This window comes from Argopecten irradians, chromosome 3 (assembly GCF_041381155.1).
Source record: "Argopecten irradians isolate NY chromosome 3, Ai_NY, whole genome shotgun sequence".
In the NCBI taxonomy this organism is placed as follows: domain Eukaryota; kingdom Metazoa; phylum Mollusca; class Bivalvia; order Pectinida; family Pectinidae; genus Argopecten; species Argopecten irradians.
This window is the reverse complement of record NC_091136.1, coordinates 35,898,093-35,913,270: the sequence shown is the minus strand read 5'-3', so window position 1 is coordinate 35,913,270 and position 15,178 is coordinate 35,898,093. Positions and strand designations below refer to the sequence as shown.

The 15,178-nt window shown below is 35.0% G+C and overlaps 2 protein-coding genes across 2 annotated transcripts; one reads left to right on the top strand and one right to left on the bottom strand.

The window, feature by feature from the left end:
* Positions 1-1,005: 1,005 nt before the first annotated feature.
* On the bottom strand, positions 1,006-7,656 carry LOC138318404 (CDK-activating kinase assembly factor MAT1-like). Its single transcript, XM_069260724.1, has 8 exons — positions 7,507-7,656; positions 5,866-6,018; positions 5,051-5,124; positions 4,154-4,257; positions 3,319-3,462; positions 2,812-2,937; positions 1,807-1,931; positions 1,006-1,479 (listed from the first exon to the last, which is right to left on the bottom strand). Exons 1-8 carry the CDS (start codon positions 7,593-7,595, stop codon positions 1,311-1,313), a joined length of 984 nt encoding a protein of 327 aa, XP_069116825.1. The 5' UTR covers positions 7,596-7,656; the 3' UTR covers positions 1,006-1,310.
* A 210-nt stretch (positions 7,657-7,866) lies between these two features.
* On the top strand, positions 7,867-14,253 carry LOC138318403 (tRNA (guanine(37)-N1)-methyltransferase-like). The gene is made up of 4 exons (XM_069260723.1): positions 7,867-8,705; positions 11,856-12,044; positions 12,567-13,187; positions 13,432-14,253. The coding sequence occupies exons 1-4, from the start codon at positions 7,931-7,933 to the stop codon at positions 13,476-13,478; spliced, it is 1,632 nt and encodes a 543-aa protein (XP_069116824.1). The 5' UTR covers positions 7,867-7,930; the 3' UTR covers positions 13,479-14,253.
* The last annotated feature ends 925 nt before the right edge of the window (positions 14,254-15,178 follow it).

Below are 15,178 nucleotides of genomic sequence, written 5' to 3'. Positions count from 1 at the left end.
TTTTGTTGGAGTAACGGCGTATTTGGCACTATTAAATGATTCAGTATTTACTAGTAAATTTTTTGCAGTTGGTTTAATTTCTGAAAACTAGTATACATGGGACAATCTCCTAACATGAGGCCACAAGACTATGAGGTGACCCTGCCTCGAAAACTCTACTAATAACACATTCATTTATAAGTGATGGGAGGAGACATTAATATCCTCGCAATTATACAACTTCGCCTCACAATGTGGTGTCACGACCTCACTTAGGAAGTTAAGACGTAGATGGAGAGGTTGCATTAACTATCTACTATACAAAACACACACGCACCTGATCTTGAAGCAGGCAAACTGTCATTTAGACAAGCAGACATCTTGTCACCTCCAGGGTTTCTTGATATATTTCCAGCAATAGAACATGGGAGGTTGTATTGGTCCAGTCTATGGAAGATGTGATGTTAAAGGATGTATGGACTGTGTATATACTGAGCAGACTAATTTGTTAATCTTGTGGTGCCAGACAGTCATTAGCATTGAGGACCTTCATAGTGCATCTAATGACAAGTTTGTGCCATAATTAGATCTCCATGCATGCCCTGTGAACTAAGACATTGTGGTCGGGCATTTTAACACAATTGATCTCTGATCTTGCTGCAAGTTTGAAGCTGAGTTTGGCACTAAAGTTTGCAATGTATTTCACAGAAATAAAGAATCAAATCTGGCACATCCTCAAAACTTTTAGATAGAGAAATGGGGAGGTGGCATTAACTATTAGATGGTAGACATTTACGATGGTTTAAACAAAACACAAAGGACTAATCTGGTAAAAGTTGTGAAGAAAGCAAATAGTGATGATAACACCAGAATTTAAGTAAGTTGCGCTTCTTAATTTCGAACGAATAATCATACCCTGCCTCAACTCCTTTCGGGGGCCATCTGTCGGAAATCTTCTGTCCATTGTTAAGAGCTACGTCATCACATACTTAATTCTGCTCATAATAGATAAAGAAAGCAATAATATTTAGTCTTAATTTTGTTTATTAAGAACAAGATAACAGCACTAGTTGAGTAACTAGATCATATTGTGCCATGATACTATCTGTAATAAGCATTAACCAAATACATGTACACCTCTCTTTTCACATTCGGGATTCACTAAATACTCTTCTCAGCATTTCACTCAAAACTCAGATAAATGGAGCTTACTCTTGGAACACAGACACAGTTCACTCAACATACAAATACACAGTTCACTCAAAGTACACTTACACAGTTTTGTGCACTAAACAATGGACTCACAACAGGTAATAATAGAATTAGTCCTTTCATGAGTTAGAGCTACCCTGTTGTGTATTCTTATGGAATGTTTGTGATTCACAGGGAAAGAAAAAAAGTCCACACATAGCATCCATTAAGGCTCGCTGGCAAGCTATTTTGCTCTCATATCCTCCTCCTTTCTCCTGGGCGGATGTTTCCCTCACATTTCTCAAGTACCTATAACAAACCCAAGTAACAATGTTAACTCTGGCCTAGGGGAGATAACTCTCCAGGGGTGGAGATCAAGGATGTCTATGCACAACTTTGATTATTTGTTTTATCTCTATGGCACGGATTCATTTCATGAAATAAAAATATCAATGGTATTTACATACTGATTATTATAACACATTATGTGAATTGTACAAAATCTGAATTTGCTCTAAAATTGTGATCTGTTGTTGTCTAGATAAAAGCATTTACAGTTTTGTAAAGCTGTGAAACAAACTAGAATCACCTATAAATGAATTATTAAAAAAAAGTTAGAAAGTTCCAGGTAATTACCCATGCTGATAGATTTGTTCCTCGGCGGGTGGCTCTGGTCCACACATGACTAGTTCCATTGGACTGTAACGATACACTTCCACCTTCTGTTCAGGGGCAGGCTCAAATTCTGTGTTAGACAATCCCTATAACACACAACAAACAACTCTCACAAAAAAAGAACAATAATTGGGCACACAAAAAATTTGAATACAAAAGTTGTAAAAAAAACCTTATGATAGCGCATTCTATAAACCATCTCTTTTCCTGCTTTGTTAAATTATCTTCTAGACAAATTTTAAACCATGAAAACCCTTAAAATAAATTTTAAAAATTGAATATCAACCATCTGGCCTGTGTATAATTATTCAAAGTTTTTATTAGGATTGGGCTTTTCAGCCCATCAGAAATATAAATGAAACCATAATGCAAAAAAATCCAGGGAGGGAACATAAACATAATCATACTTCATTAATTATAAAGTTATTCTTTCTTTAGATTTATCTCACATTGATGTTACAGTATTTAAGGATTAACTTGAATAGATTTTTTATGTTATGGAGATATAACACAAAAAATCTTAGTGTACTCTCATCATAAACCGCAATCTATTCAAATTAATCCTTATAATTCAATTTACTAAAGATAATCTCTTCAATATTCAAAATTCATTTTGGGACTCTTTTGTCTATGGAATCATTACGCCGTCATCTCAGCCAATCAGAAGCAACGTTACAAACGGCCATGCCATTTTTTCCTTTATGGGCTGATAAAGTAAATTTTTAAGCCAATGAAAATGCTCGTAACAAGCAAAATAGAATTATTACATTATAACCAAACAAGTTCAGCCATATATTGAAATGCATTGTTTAATTTACTTTTTGGCAAAGACACCTTTTTATGACAAATGGCAAGTTTTATTTTCATTTGGTTGATTTAAAAAAACAGCAATATGTAATATACACATGCTAATACCTTATAATACTCAATAAGGCAAATATCTAAATTTCCAAACGTAATATTTACCAGTCGAATGCCAGTGGAGAATGTGGTTGCAGCTTGTTGAGGGATACTAGAGACATTTTCATCCTGTTGTTCCATCTCAGCTTTATGGGTTGCAATGATACTGGAAGCTGGTAGGTCAGAAAATTCCTGTAAAATAAAAAATCATTTTTAAGTAAGCATACCTAAATGCTCCCCCTCTCTGTAAAATCAGGAATGAATGCAATAAAACAAGATGGTACATATCGGGTCTCTATGTCACTTTAATAGTTATTAGAGAGGTTCAGAAATCTAATACGTATTGCATGGGTAGAGAGAAATCCCTTTAGGGAATCATTTTTAGTGAAATGTGATCACTTTCTGCTGATTGTTACATGTGTACATACACATACACATACACATAGCAATTCGCATATCCAGCAGATTCCATACCTTAGTACAAACTTGTAGCATTCAAATATATACACATACAATTAGTTTAACCTAAGAACAAGACAGTAAATGAGGCATTTCAATATAGATATATCTTACTAGCTCGTCTATAAGTGCTTCCTTGTTTTTCCTTTTCAGGTTCTTTTTGTCCATCTTGGCCTCTTCTTCATACAGGTGTTTCCTAACCTCTTCTGACTGTTTTTCCTGCTCTATCAGCATCTCCAAGTATTCTTCATCACGACCCTGCGTAGAAGTAAAGACATTTATAATCAAAAGGAAATGCTAGCAAGCTCTATACCCAATATATTTACAAGCCTTGTAAATACACTGTATAATATAATATACAAGAAAAAAAAACATCTGCATATTCTGCATTGTCAAATTACAATTTGACTGCAAAATACTTAAAAATGTCACTTTTATATCGTGAAGATTTTTTTTGTCATGAAAGATTATTTCAATGATATGAAAAAATAATTTGTGGACTAATTAGTAATATTTGATATTAACTTCACCGGAGTAACCTTATTTCAAAGAGTGCAAACATAATGATCTGATATAAAAAAAGTTAATAATTGAAATAAATCAATCCATCATTAATAGATACAGTATTACTGTACAGATGTTAACAAACTATTGAGAAACAAAACACAACGTTCATAAAGAAAGATGTATTTTGTATAATTTGGGAAGTGTTACACGTACATTACAAGTATACACTTCAGTTGATATCTAGTACTTTCCATTCAAAATAAACATTATCTGTTCAAATGAATAGAAATTTATAATTTAGTACAAGTTACTAAGACATCTGGTAAAGAAGAAGTTCAAAGACTTTCTAAATAAAATGTCAATATCATAATTGATTAATAGTTTATGTAACAGAAACCAGACTAGAGTTGGACATGGAAAAAAATCAAACAGTTTTACATACCAGTTTTGTTTTGTTTTTTAGGATTTGTTCTTTGTTGTCTCTGCGGTACTGTTCAATCATTTTTTTGGTACTTTCGACATCTTCATTATTTGAGAGGTTGAACACTGAAATATACACCCAAAAGCAAAACATTTTTAATCAGGAAGTCTTGAATATAATCAGCATATAATTAGTTTTAGAAAATTTGAAGAATAAGGCAATTCTTTCATGAATGTAGCTGGAATGTCACTGCCACATTTTGCAAACTCTAGTGTTCAGTAATATAAAAGCATTAATATAACTGCAGGATTATACATGTTTGTAGGGTGTCATGATCAAATTATAATTAGAACTACAGTATATAAATGGTATATCTTTAAGTCTAAGATATCAATCTATCCTAAATTTACTGAGAATTTTTTAGATTATATAATTACAAACTAATACACATGGAAGCAATTGTTGGATTGATGGTGTGTACTGGCCTAATAACAAAGACAAATTAAGAACTTTTTGATAGTGAATGAAAGCCAGTGACCCTGGAGAAAAACCATTTCTATGATATGAAATTAAGGATTAGTTGAAGAATTGCACACTCTGCCACTGCTGACCAGGTGAGTGGAGAGAAACATATCAATATAAAGTCTATGATCAAAATTTAAATGTTTCTACCATTACAAGGAACACACTTATTTCAGTACAGTCACATTTGAGCATAAATGCAAAAAAATGTAAATAACAATTTCTTAGCATAGATAAAAATGAGCGCAACTTGCTTGTTCAATACTAGAAATTAATAGTACCTGTACCCTTTTACAAAATGTACATGAATAGTACTTCAAAATAAAACTACATGTACTGCAAAAATAAGTAAATTATAAAGTTACATTATATTGTTTTATAGGATTTAATACATACCAATTGTTTCTACCATCTCTAGGTAATCATTGTAATCATTTAGTGTATCAAAGTCCTCTTCTTTCTTGTTAAAGCTGTTGAGAAAATAAAATTTCAGAGCATTGCAAATTAATCAAGCAAAACGTATTAGATGCTTAGCAAATACATACAAATAGCTGATGTGATTTAATCCAGATAGCATTTCATTTTTTTTCTTTTCAATTACATGTACCTGAAGACATTTTTCCCATTATGATCTAGTCCCGTTATTAAAAAATACACAGTCATATTAAAATATTCCTAAGTGGAGATAATTTTCTAAATGTTCCTTCCATTCTTTAAAATACATTACAAATACCGGGTACATGTATGAAAACTCTTCTTAAGGGGAGACAATTTGCAAAAGAATTAAGTTTCTTCCATTTACAATCAAGTCCCTTTTTAATTCCATCACTAACATGTATTAATAATAACAAACATCAAAACTCTACTTAAGGTTAGATAATTTGCTCAACATGTACATGTTACTTTCATGTATGATCAGGTCCTTTTTATTGAAGGTATTATTAAACATTAGTTATATATTACACACACAAAAATCTCCTTAAAAATTAATTTTCTTATTTATCATATCATCCTGACCAGAGGTCCTTTGCAATTTCCAAATTAAAAATTCATTATATATGCACATCAGAACTCTTCTTAAAAGGAGACAATGAATGCAATTTTCTAGGACATTTCTTTCATTTTTCTTCAAGCTTGGACTTAAAGAATAAATACATATTGGATTACAGATTGAAGTTATTGTGCCTAGACTTATTATTACTTTAACTTACTCTCTGGACAATTTCTTCCTTATCTCTACTTCTTTCTCAATGTAGGCATTTTCAAACAGTTGAAGTCGAAAATTGTTTCTGCGTAAAGCAGTGCCACATTCTGGACAGGCCCCAGAGCCTTTTATAAACAGTAAATCCACACAGCTTTCACATCTGTAAACAATATAAACAATGGGAATTAACAATGAAAAATATGTATAGTACCATAAAATGAATATTTTAAAAACCACAAATTTGACGTTAGTTGTCAATTGTATATTATACATGTAGCATAGATATATATATATAAAAAAAATCCCAATATTTTTTTGTATTATTATAGTACATACGATACATGATTTGTATCCAGATTTGTATCATTTGTACAAACTTAAGCTTGTATGTGGTATTTTTTATATGTTTTGAATGACAAGATGTACACCAAACTCTTGATTGTGAACTGAATCAGTGAAGAATTAAAGATATGATGGATAATGGAATCAGAGTTTTTAATCATTCATTCTATTACAAAATAATTGTTTTTATAGATATATCTATAGTAGAGTGGGGGTACGTAATTTCGCACACTTTTGGCATTGATTTTAATGAATTTCAAATACTTTCATTCCGAACCAAAAAGGCTGAACTTAAATCGGCAGACGTACAAGTGCTTCACAACACACGAGTATGTAACCGGATATGCGCAGACGTATCACTGCGCACGGGAGCTGTTATTAACTTGATGTTAACCTGTAGTTGAACGGGTTTGGGGGACGTAATTTCGCACACCCCTCAAACTTTCTTGTTTTTGGAGAAAATAATTATTTTCAAACATTTCATGGACCAACAACATCATAAACAAAGATTAAGTACAGTTCCAATCTTGAAATGACATCAAAACACAATTATATTTCTAAATGAAAAAGTGACATTTCGCCGCCATTTTCGTTATGAAAAATGACCGCTCCCTATAGTAAACAATGTAAACGAGGTCAAGAAAGTCATAGGGTGTCCGCAGAAAATATCTGTTTTCCGCTTATATTTGATGGATTTTCATACGGGTTTCGATATATTCTAAAAAAGGATAGTTTCTCTACATATTTGTACGTGAATCAGTTATTTATCACCCAGAATTATTTTATGTCAAGTGGTTTATTTTCTATAAATTTCTTTACGGAGATGGGCCGTATTGTTCCGATTTCATTTTTTCAAAACAAACTTATCCTGAAAAGTTTAACTAAATATGACAAAATCACAGTGAGAGGCCTCCTTTAGTCACAACATAAACAACAGAGCAAATCTTTCTGACATTTAAAGGAAGATTGCGAAAAATCGTCAGGTGTGCGAAATTACGTACTGTGCGAAATTACGTACCCTCACTCTAGGTTAGAACTATTTGGTAACTAAAACACTTGGCTGCACCCTTAAGACCTTGCCTTCATTCAATAATCACTAGCTAAATTGATAAAAATGTAACGGGCTTGTCATTACATGATGATGAATTTGTTGAATTTGCTTACAAACTGATACATTGAATTGTATATAATTTATATTACCATCATTACATCACAAATGCCTGTGTTGTCTACAGTACGGTTTCATGTCAACACACCTTAAACCGGTTGTTCAGTGAGTAAAATTTCTATCAACAGTCTTACGTACAACGAATGGCCACAAATGTTTACTAATAGCTTTAGAGATGGGTTCCGATATTTTGTAGTTTTACATCTTGGACATCCCAGATCGTCCATCCTCCCTCCTTCTCACCAGTCCCAAGAACGATAACACAAAGATCACAGAGGGGATAGCTCATTATTTGGAATGTAATAACTGCGTTATATTTTGTTAAATCATTCCAAAGTAAATTGTCGCATTTTTAAAATTAATGTTCTACTTAATAAAATATTATCAAGAAGGATATACAGAGCAAAGACAAATTAAATTCACAAATAAGAAATATTGTTAAATGTACAAATGTACTGCCCCTAAAGAGGAAATACTCTTTTATTATTTGAGGTAAAATGTGGTCCCACTTCCGGTTATTTCACGTGTTGCAATTTTTCACTCACCAAGTGTAATTTTCCTTATGTTGTCATCTCCATTATTCAAGACAACTACCAGAACACTAATTTCTACAAAGAGAAGTATATGGGCCGTTCGTGTCTTGTCGCATGATGTCCGTTTGATTCTTTCTTCCAATATAAGACATCGTTTTTTAATTTGTTTACCGTTGCAACGCCACCAGATTTCTACCACAGCAAACTTTACATGTATGGATACACCACAGAAAATCGAACTTCCGAGTGCATACATGAATAATTCAAAAGACGATATTGTGTCCCAACCAGTTGTTAGTGTTGAAACTCCTGCTACGTGCATACCTGCAACACAAATGCAATCTAAAGTAAGCCCTCCAGAATGTGTAGCTGAAATGAAGGTTTTAGATAGGGAGAAATTCAAGAAGAAAGTCACAGTTCAAGCATTACCGGTGCATCTGAAGAAATTGCGTTTCATTGCTAAATATTTTGACAAATGGTTATTTAAAGAATGTCGAGTGAATGTGAAGGGAATGGACACTGAAAAAGAGAGAGGTTTCAAAACCTTAGTTTTTCATCCTGATAAAGTGACATGTTTTCAAGATCTTGAAGAAGACTTCAGAAATCGATTGGTTGAGGACGAAGTTAACTTGAATGATTGGTTTGAAGATGAAGTGGAGTTAAACTATGACAGCTGGAAAGCCAAAGACATTCTACAGGCAATTATCCCTCAAGAGTGTGGGATAGTGTCAGGTTACTCCATTGTTGGCCATATCATACATCTGAACCTGAAGGATGAACTCCTCGCATATAAACACATTATTGGTAAGAAATATGGGATCTTCAAGGGCTTTCAATATCAGAACGTACTCGGTACTTTTTGTCGGTTCAACCTGGCTGTGGTGTTGCTTGATTTGGACTAAATTACACTAGACACTGGATAGCACACAGATAGTATAGAAAAGTACCTCATGAAATTGCAATTGTATCGCCTGTCCTGAAAGATCATGAAATCCTTGATCTTCAATGTGATTTCATTTCATTTGCGATTTTATGAAACAAGTCCAAGAGGCTTTAAAGGGACAATTCAGTCTAAGAATACTTTAAAACTTGCACATATTTCGGCAACAAACCAGTTCTAATGGAAATTAGATTAGTTAGTTTTACTGTGATATGCCAGAAAAGCCCACTGTAGTAAAATGTATGTGAAATGTTCAATCGCCATTACACATAGTCTTGTATGCCGAACCCTGGCACATAAATGTATTGTTCTACATTTCTTATGAAACATATGACAAGAAATAGAGACAATCGTTTTGAAATTGGTCACTATTTCTTGTCATATGTTTCATAAGGAATGTAGAATGATACATTTATGTCATATTTTGCTTTGTGGTAATGTAATGAATTAGCCACACTGAATTGTCCGTTTAAATTGCAAGCCTTTGGGAGCAAAAATTAGAACTTCAAGTCTTGACAATTTCATAAAATCTTGTATCAAATGAACATAGAATTTAGATAGTAAACAGTGATGTGATATCAGAATTTGAGGATGTGGCAAAATTGGGACTTCTGAAATGTAGGTAGTTGTAATTATATTGTAAAAAAAACATCCATTTTTGAGTAATAATGTCATAATGGATTTTCTGCTCAGCACATTCTGGAGCTAATGAAAAACATTTCAGGTCATATTATGCTAGTGTCAGTCACTGGATATCAGGCATATTTAGGCCATAAAAAAAAAAAAATTGTTTCCGGTAACCAGACCGACCCTAAAAAATCAGTGCTCACTCAAAAACTTTTTATCAGTTTTGTCCTCAAGCAAACAAATAACAACCTAAATTTTGTTTGGTTTTGCACAAAATCAGGAATTTTGGTACAAATTCTGTAAATTTGAGACACCAATAATCCTCTGGGAATCAAATCCATGGTTTATATAAGGTTGAATGAAGTCTATTTCAGTTTTTCACTGCAAGAAACTGGGATGAAGAGAAAAAATATAAAAAAAAACAACCAAAAAAATCCCTACCTACCGACCCATCATTAGCTCACTTGGCCCGAATGGCCGGTGAGCTTATGTCATGGAGCGGCGTTCGTCGTCCGTCATCCGTCCGTCCTTCCATCTGTCGTCCATCCGTCAACATTTCCTTTAAATTGCTACTAGTCATAGAGTCCTGCATGGATTGTAACCAAATTTGGCCACAAACATCCTTGGGGGAAGGGGAACAGAACTGTATAAATTTTTGGCTCTGACCCCCCAGGGGCAGGAGGGGCGGGGCCCAATAGGAGAAATAGAGGTAAATCCTATAAATCACTACTTGTCCTAGAGTTCTGCATGGATTGTGACCAAATTTGGCCACAAACATCCTTTGAGGAAAGGGAACAGAACTTTTATAAATTTTGGCTCTGACCCTCCAGGGGCGGGAGGGGCGGGGCCAAACAGGGGAATTTGAGGTAAACCTTTAAATCGCTACTTGTCCTAGAGTTCTGCATGGATTGTGACCAAATTTGGCCATACACATCCTTGGGAGAAGGGGAACAGAACTGTATAAAGTTTGGCTCTGACCCCCGGGGGCAGGAGGAGCGGGGCTAAACAGGGGAATTTGAAGTAACCCTTTAAATCGTTACTTGTCCTAGAGTTCTGCATGGATTGTGACCAAATTTGGCCACAAACATCCTTGGGGGAAGGGGAACAGAACTTGTATAAATTTTTGCTCTGACCCCCGGGGGCAGGAGGGGCAGGGCCCAACAGGGGACTTTGAGGTAACCCTATAAATCCCTACTTGCCCTAGAGTTCTGCATGGATTGTAACCAAATTTGGCCACAAACATCCTTGGGGGAACAGAACTTGTGTATTTTTTGGCTCTGATCCCCCAGGGGCAGGAGGGGCGGGGCATAATAGGGGAAAAAGAGGTGAATCCTATAAAGTCCAAGAGTTTTGCATTGATTGTGACTAAATTTGGCCACAAACACCCATTGGGAAGGGGACCAGAACTTTTATAAAGTTTGGCTCTGACCCCCCAGGTGCCAGGAGGGGTGGGGCCCAATAGGGGAAATATAGGTAAATCATATAAATCCCGAGGTACTTGTCCTAGAGTTTTGCATGGATTGTGACCAAATTTGGCCACAAACATCCATGTGGGAAGGGGAACAGATTTTTTATAAATTTTGGGTCTGACCCCCCAGGGGCAGGAGGGGCGGGGCCTAACAGGGGAATTTAAAGGTAACCTTTTAAATTGCTACTTGTCCTAGATTTCTGCATGGATTGTAACCAAATTTGGCCACAAACATCCTTGGGGGAAGGGGAACAGAACTTGTATAAATTTTTGTCCTTAGAGGTAAATCCTATAAAACGCTACTTGTCCTAGAGTTTTGCATGGATTGTGACTAAATTTGGCCACAAACACCCATTGGGGAAGGGGAACAGAACTTTTTATAAAGTTTGGCTCTGACCCCCTGGGGGCAGGAGGGGTGGGGCCCGATAGGGGAAATAGAGGTAAATCCTATAAATTGCTACTTGTCCTAGAGTTTTGCATGGATTGTGACCAAATTTGGCCACAAACATCCATGTGGGAAGGGGAACAGAACTTGTATAAAGTTTGGCTCTGACGCCCCGGGGGCAGGAGGGGTGGGGCCCAAAAGGGGAAATAGAGGTAAATATTCGAATTCCTTCAGAGAAGAAACAATGAACCTGTATTTAGAACATTACTTGGCATTACAAACCAGGTGAGCGATACAGGTCCTCTGGGCCTCTTGTTTTTAAAGGGTGTAACTGTTACCGAAAACAAGAATTTTTTTTTACCTTAATACAACATGTATGTTATAAGTATTTGGAAGTTTTTCGACTGCCAATAGATCTATACTGCATTGCCTTAATTGAGAAACACTACCTAAGCAAGATTAAAGGACAAATAGCGATTATGTAAATGGCACATTATTCAGAGTTGCTAATACAAATGTTTGATATCTTTACAGGCCAGGTGTTGCTGGACAAACATAATTATATCAGGACAGTTGTAAATAAACTCAACACCATTGACAACACTTTTAGAAACTTTCAGATGGAGGTTCTGGCAGGAGATGAGGATACTGTTACAACAGTCAAGGAAAATGGAGTTTCATTTAAATTTGACTTTGCTAAAGTTTACTGGAATACTAGACTTGGTAAATATATTTTATTTAATATTTCATTGTAATAAATATCCACAAAAGGCTGTAACCAAATTTGGCTAGTAGCATCGGTTGGGGAAGTGGAAAGAGTTTGTATACATCTTTGCTCTAATCCCTCTGGTGCGGGAGAGGCAGGGCCCAATATGAGTTATTGGATGTAAATCCTTCAAATGGCTTTTAAATTTCCATAAATTATGTTGTACCCAAATTTGGCTATTAACATCCTTGGGGAATGTGATCCCCTAGGGCTAACCGCGTAGAGGTAAATCTTTAAGATCCTTGCAAAATAAATACAAAACCTGTACATATTCAGAACATTACTCAGCATAACACACCAAATGAGCAATTGTTTGTTTTGGGAGTTTGCTTAACTTATTGAAATTTTGTGTTTTGGACTTGAGTAAGAGTTTTTTCTACAGTAAATAATGACCTGAAATATATATAAAATAAATCTGCCATTAAAGCTATACTGACACATGTATAAAATATCAATAACTTTAAATTGATTTACTTCAGGGACAGAGCATGCCAAGATAGCAGATCAACTTGTCAAGAAAGATTTGATGTTTGATGTGTTTGCTGGAGTTGGACCATTTGCAGTATTAGCTGGGAGGAGAGGAGTAGATGTATTTGCTAATGACCTTAACCCACACTCTTACAAAAGTCTGTGTGAAAATCTTGTACTAAATAAAGTAAAAACAAAGGTGAATTGTAGCAATTTGGATGGCCGAGATTTCATCAACGATGTAGTGAAGCCAGAGCTTCTACGACGATGGGACTTGGACTATACACGACTCCATAAGACATATGCTGTTATGAACTTGCCTGCATTAGCTGTGACATTTCTTGATGAATTTATTGGTCTGTTGTCAGAAAGAAGTAGTGAACAAGAGACTTATCCAGACCATTTGATTCCCTATGTTCATTGCTATGTGTTTGGTAAGGCAGAAGATACCCGTCAAGCAGCCAGGGAGCTTGCAGAGGAGAACCTTGGGGAGTCACTCCCAGAGGATGCCACTGTTAGGTTTGTGCGGAATGTAGCCCCTAACAAGGACATGTATTGTGTAGCCTTCAAGGTCCCTAGACACCTGCTGTTCAGGACAGATGGGAAGTCTACAGAATCTCAGCAAACAGCAGGTTGGTTTCAAATGATTTACCTTGAAAAAAATAGAATTGAAATATATATTGTAAATTCATTTCGGAATCAATACTGGAACTATAAATTTGTGTGTTGTCAGTCTATCCTTCATATAGATCTATTAAAGGCATTCTTTTAATGCGATGGCAGTTGAATGATGTTATTCTTTTAAGATTGGGACCTATGTGAGACTATTTTGGCAGGTCCATGTCAAATTTAATTCTGTATCTATTGTATTTTCAGATGATGAGCCACCAGAGAAAAGACACAAACCAAATGAAGAGCAGTGATGTTAGTTGCCTTGAATGAAGAGCATTACTGACAAACAAATAGGAGTAATTACTGATAGATATTTATTAAATGTAGACTTGAACACACTGTAAACCAACTCTCTTTCACAGTTAATAAATTTCACGATTTCAATTTCAAAACAAGTTCGCGAAGATTAACTTTAGCAAATTTGAAAATTAAATGCAAATATATATATCAATATAAGCAAGGTTCAGATGCATTCACGGAGATAAACATTCTTGAAATTACTGTGATCGTGAAATACGTAAATCGCACGCGAAAAAAAGTTGGTTTACAGTACCATTGTTAGCGATACATACATTACATAAAAACATATACGTTATCTGAATTAATTTAATGTATACTTTCAATTAATGATCTATTGTAATATTCACAAAGGCCATCACACAGGTGTGGTTTTACTAGTAAACCATGGCAACTGTAGCAGTTTTTATTGGGATTATGTTTGAGTTGTATTTATCATAGTGTATATTTAGTTGAACTTTCTAGTACTTTTAGTACTTCATTTTCTCCTCATATACACTATCAAAATTTTGACTCTAGGCCAAATTGAAGTAGTTTTTCCAATCATCTGCTTCGCCTGAAAATCAAAAAAAAAATAGAAAGGTCAAAGAAAAGTTCAAATGTAATATTTGATATAATGGAATATTGCCAGTGGGTAAATTACTAGTATGTTAAATGTGTTTCTGTTAGACGATACACAAATGTGTATTTACTGATTGAATATTTCTAATAAAAAATAATAATCCATTATTTCTGTTTTATATGATTTTGTATTGAAAGTGACTTCTGGTTATAAGGATACTTACCTTTACAGTGAATGCACTACCAATTGCCAGCAATTTGAAAAAAAAATGTTTCCAGAATAGGATGTTCTTAGTCTAGGGTCAAATCATATCACAGTGACCAGATATTGGGGAAAACAGCAATAAACCAAGTTTGGTTTGATTGCATGATAAACATAATTATAAAAACATACAGCCTTATTATTCACATGTTTATTCACTCTATATTACAAATGAAACAAAGTCCCAATGGGCCTTAACATGCTTCTGACTATATATAGAAGAAATGAAGTTTGCAGTACCGGTAAGTCGTGATTGTAGGCTATTTTGATCCCTATGACCTTGAAGGAAGGTCATGGTCATACATATAAACAAACCGTCATCCCAGTATGCTACAGCCCCAGTATCAGGTCCTTAGTAGACCTTTTACGTATTGACAAGAAGCCATTTGTAAGATATTAGACTATTTAACCCTGTGATTTTGAATGAAGGTCAAGGTCATTCATTTGAACAATCGGTAGCTCTTCATCCAAGCATGATACAGCCCCAATATTAGGTCTTTAGGCCACAAGAAATTGTTTAAAGATTTCAGCCTATTTGACACTTGTGTATTTGAACACGTTTGGTATCCACTCATCCTAGCATGCTACAGGCCCAATATCAGGTCTCTATGCCTCTTAGTTGTTTTTGAAGTCTTTAAGAGTTTCGCCTTTTTGACCCCTGTAACCTTGAATGAAGGCCAAACTTATTCAACTTTGTCTTCCTTAATCCCAGCATGCCAAAGACCAAATATCGATCAGTACTCTGGGACAATTGTCATTGAAAAGAAGTCGTTTGAACAAAAAGTTTACAGTGGACGACGACGGACGGAGCATAATTATACACGTAGGTCG

What these genes read in the sequence shown, in the direction of transcription:
- LOC138318404 (XM_069260724.1), bottom strand. Translation starts at nt 7,595, where the DNA reads ATGGACGATCTGGGATGTCCAAGATGTAAAACTACAAAATATCGGAAC. An exon ending in AGAGATGGTAGAAACAATTG is followed by an intron (nt 4,258 to 5,050) that starts GTATGTATTAAA and finishes TGTATATTTCAG; the next exon opens with TGTTCAACCTCTCAAATAAT. An exon ending in AAGCACTTATAGACGAGCTA is followed by an intron (nt 2,938 to 3,318) that starts GTAAGATATATC and finishes TTTATTTTACAG; the next exon opens with GAATTTTCTGACCTACCAGC.
- LOC138318403 (XM_069260723.1), top strand. Translation starts at nt 7,931, where the DNA reads ATGTTGTCATCTCCATTATTCAAGACAACTACCAGAACACTAATTTCT. An exon ending in CGCATATAAACACATTATTG is followed by an intron (nt 8,706 to 11,855) that starts GTAAGAAATATG and finishes ATATCTTTACAG; the next exon opens with GCCAGGTGTTGCTGGACAAA. An exon ending in TTACTGGAATACTAGACTTG is followed by an intron (nt 12,045 to 12,566) that starts GTAAATATATTT and finishes GATTTACTTCAG; the next exon opens with GGACAGAGCATGCCAAGATA.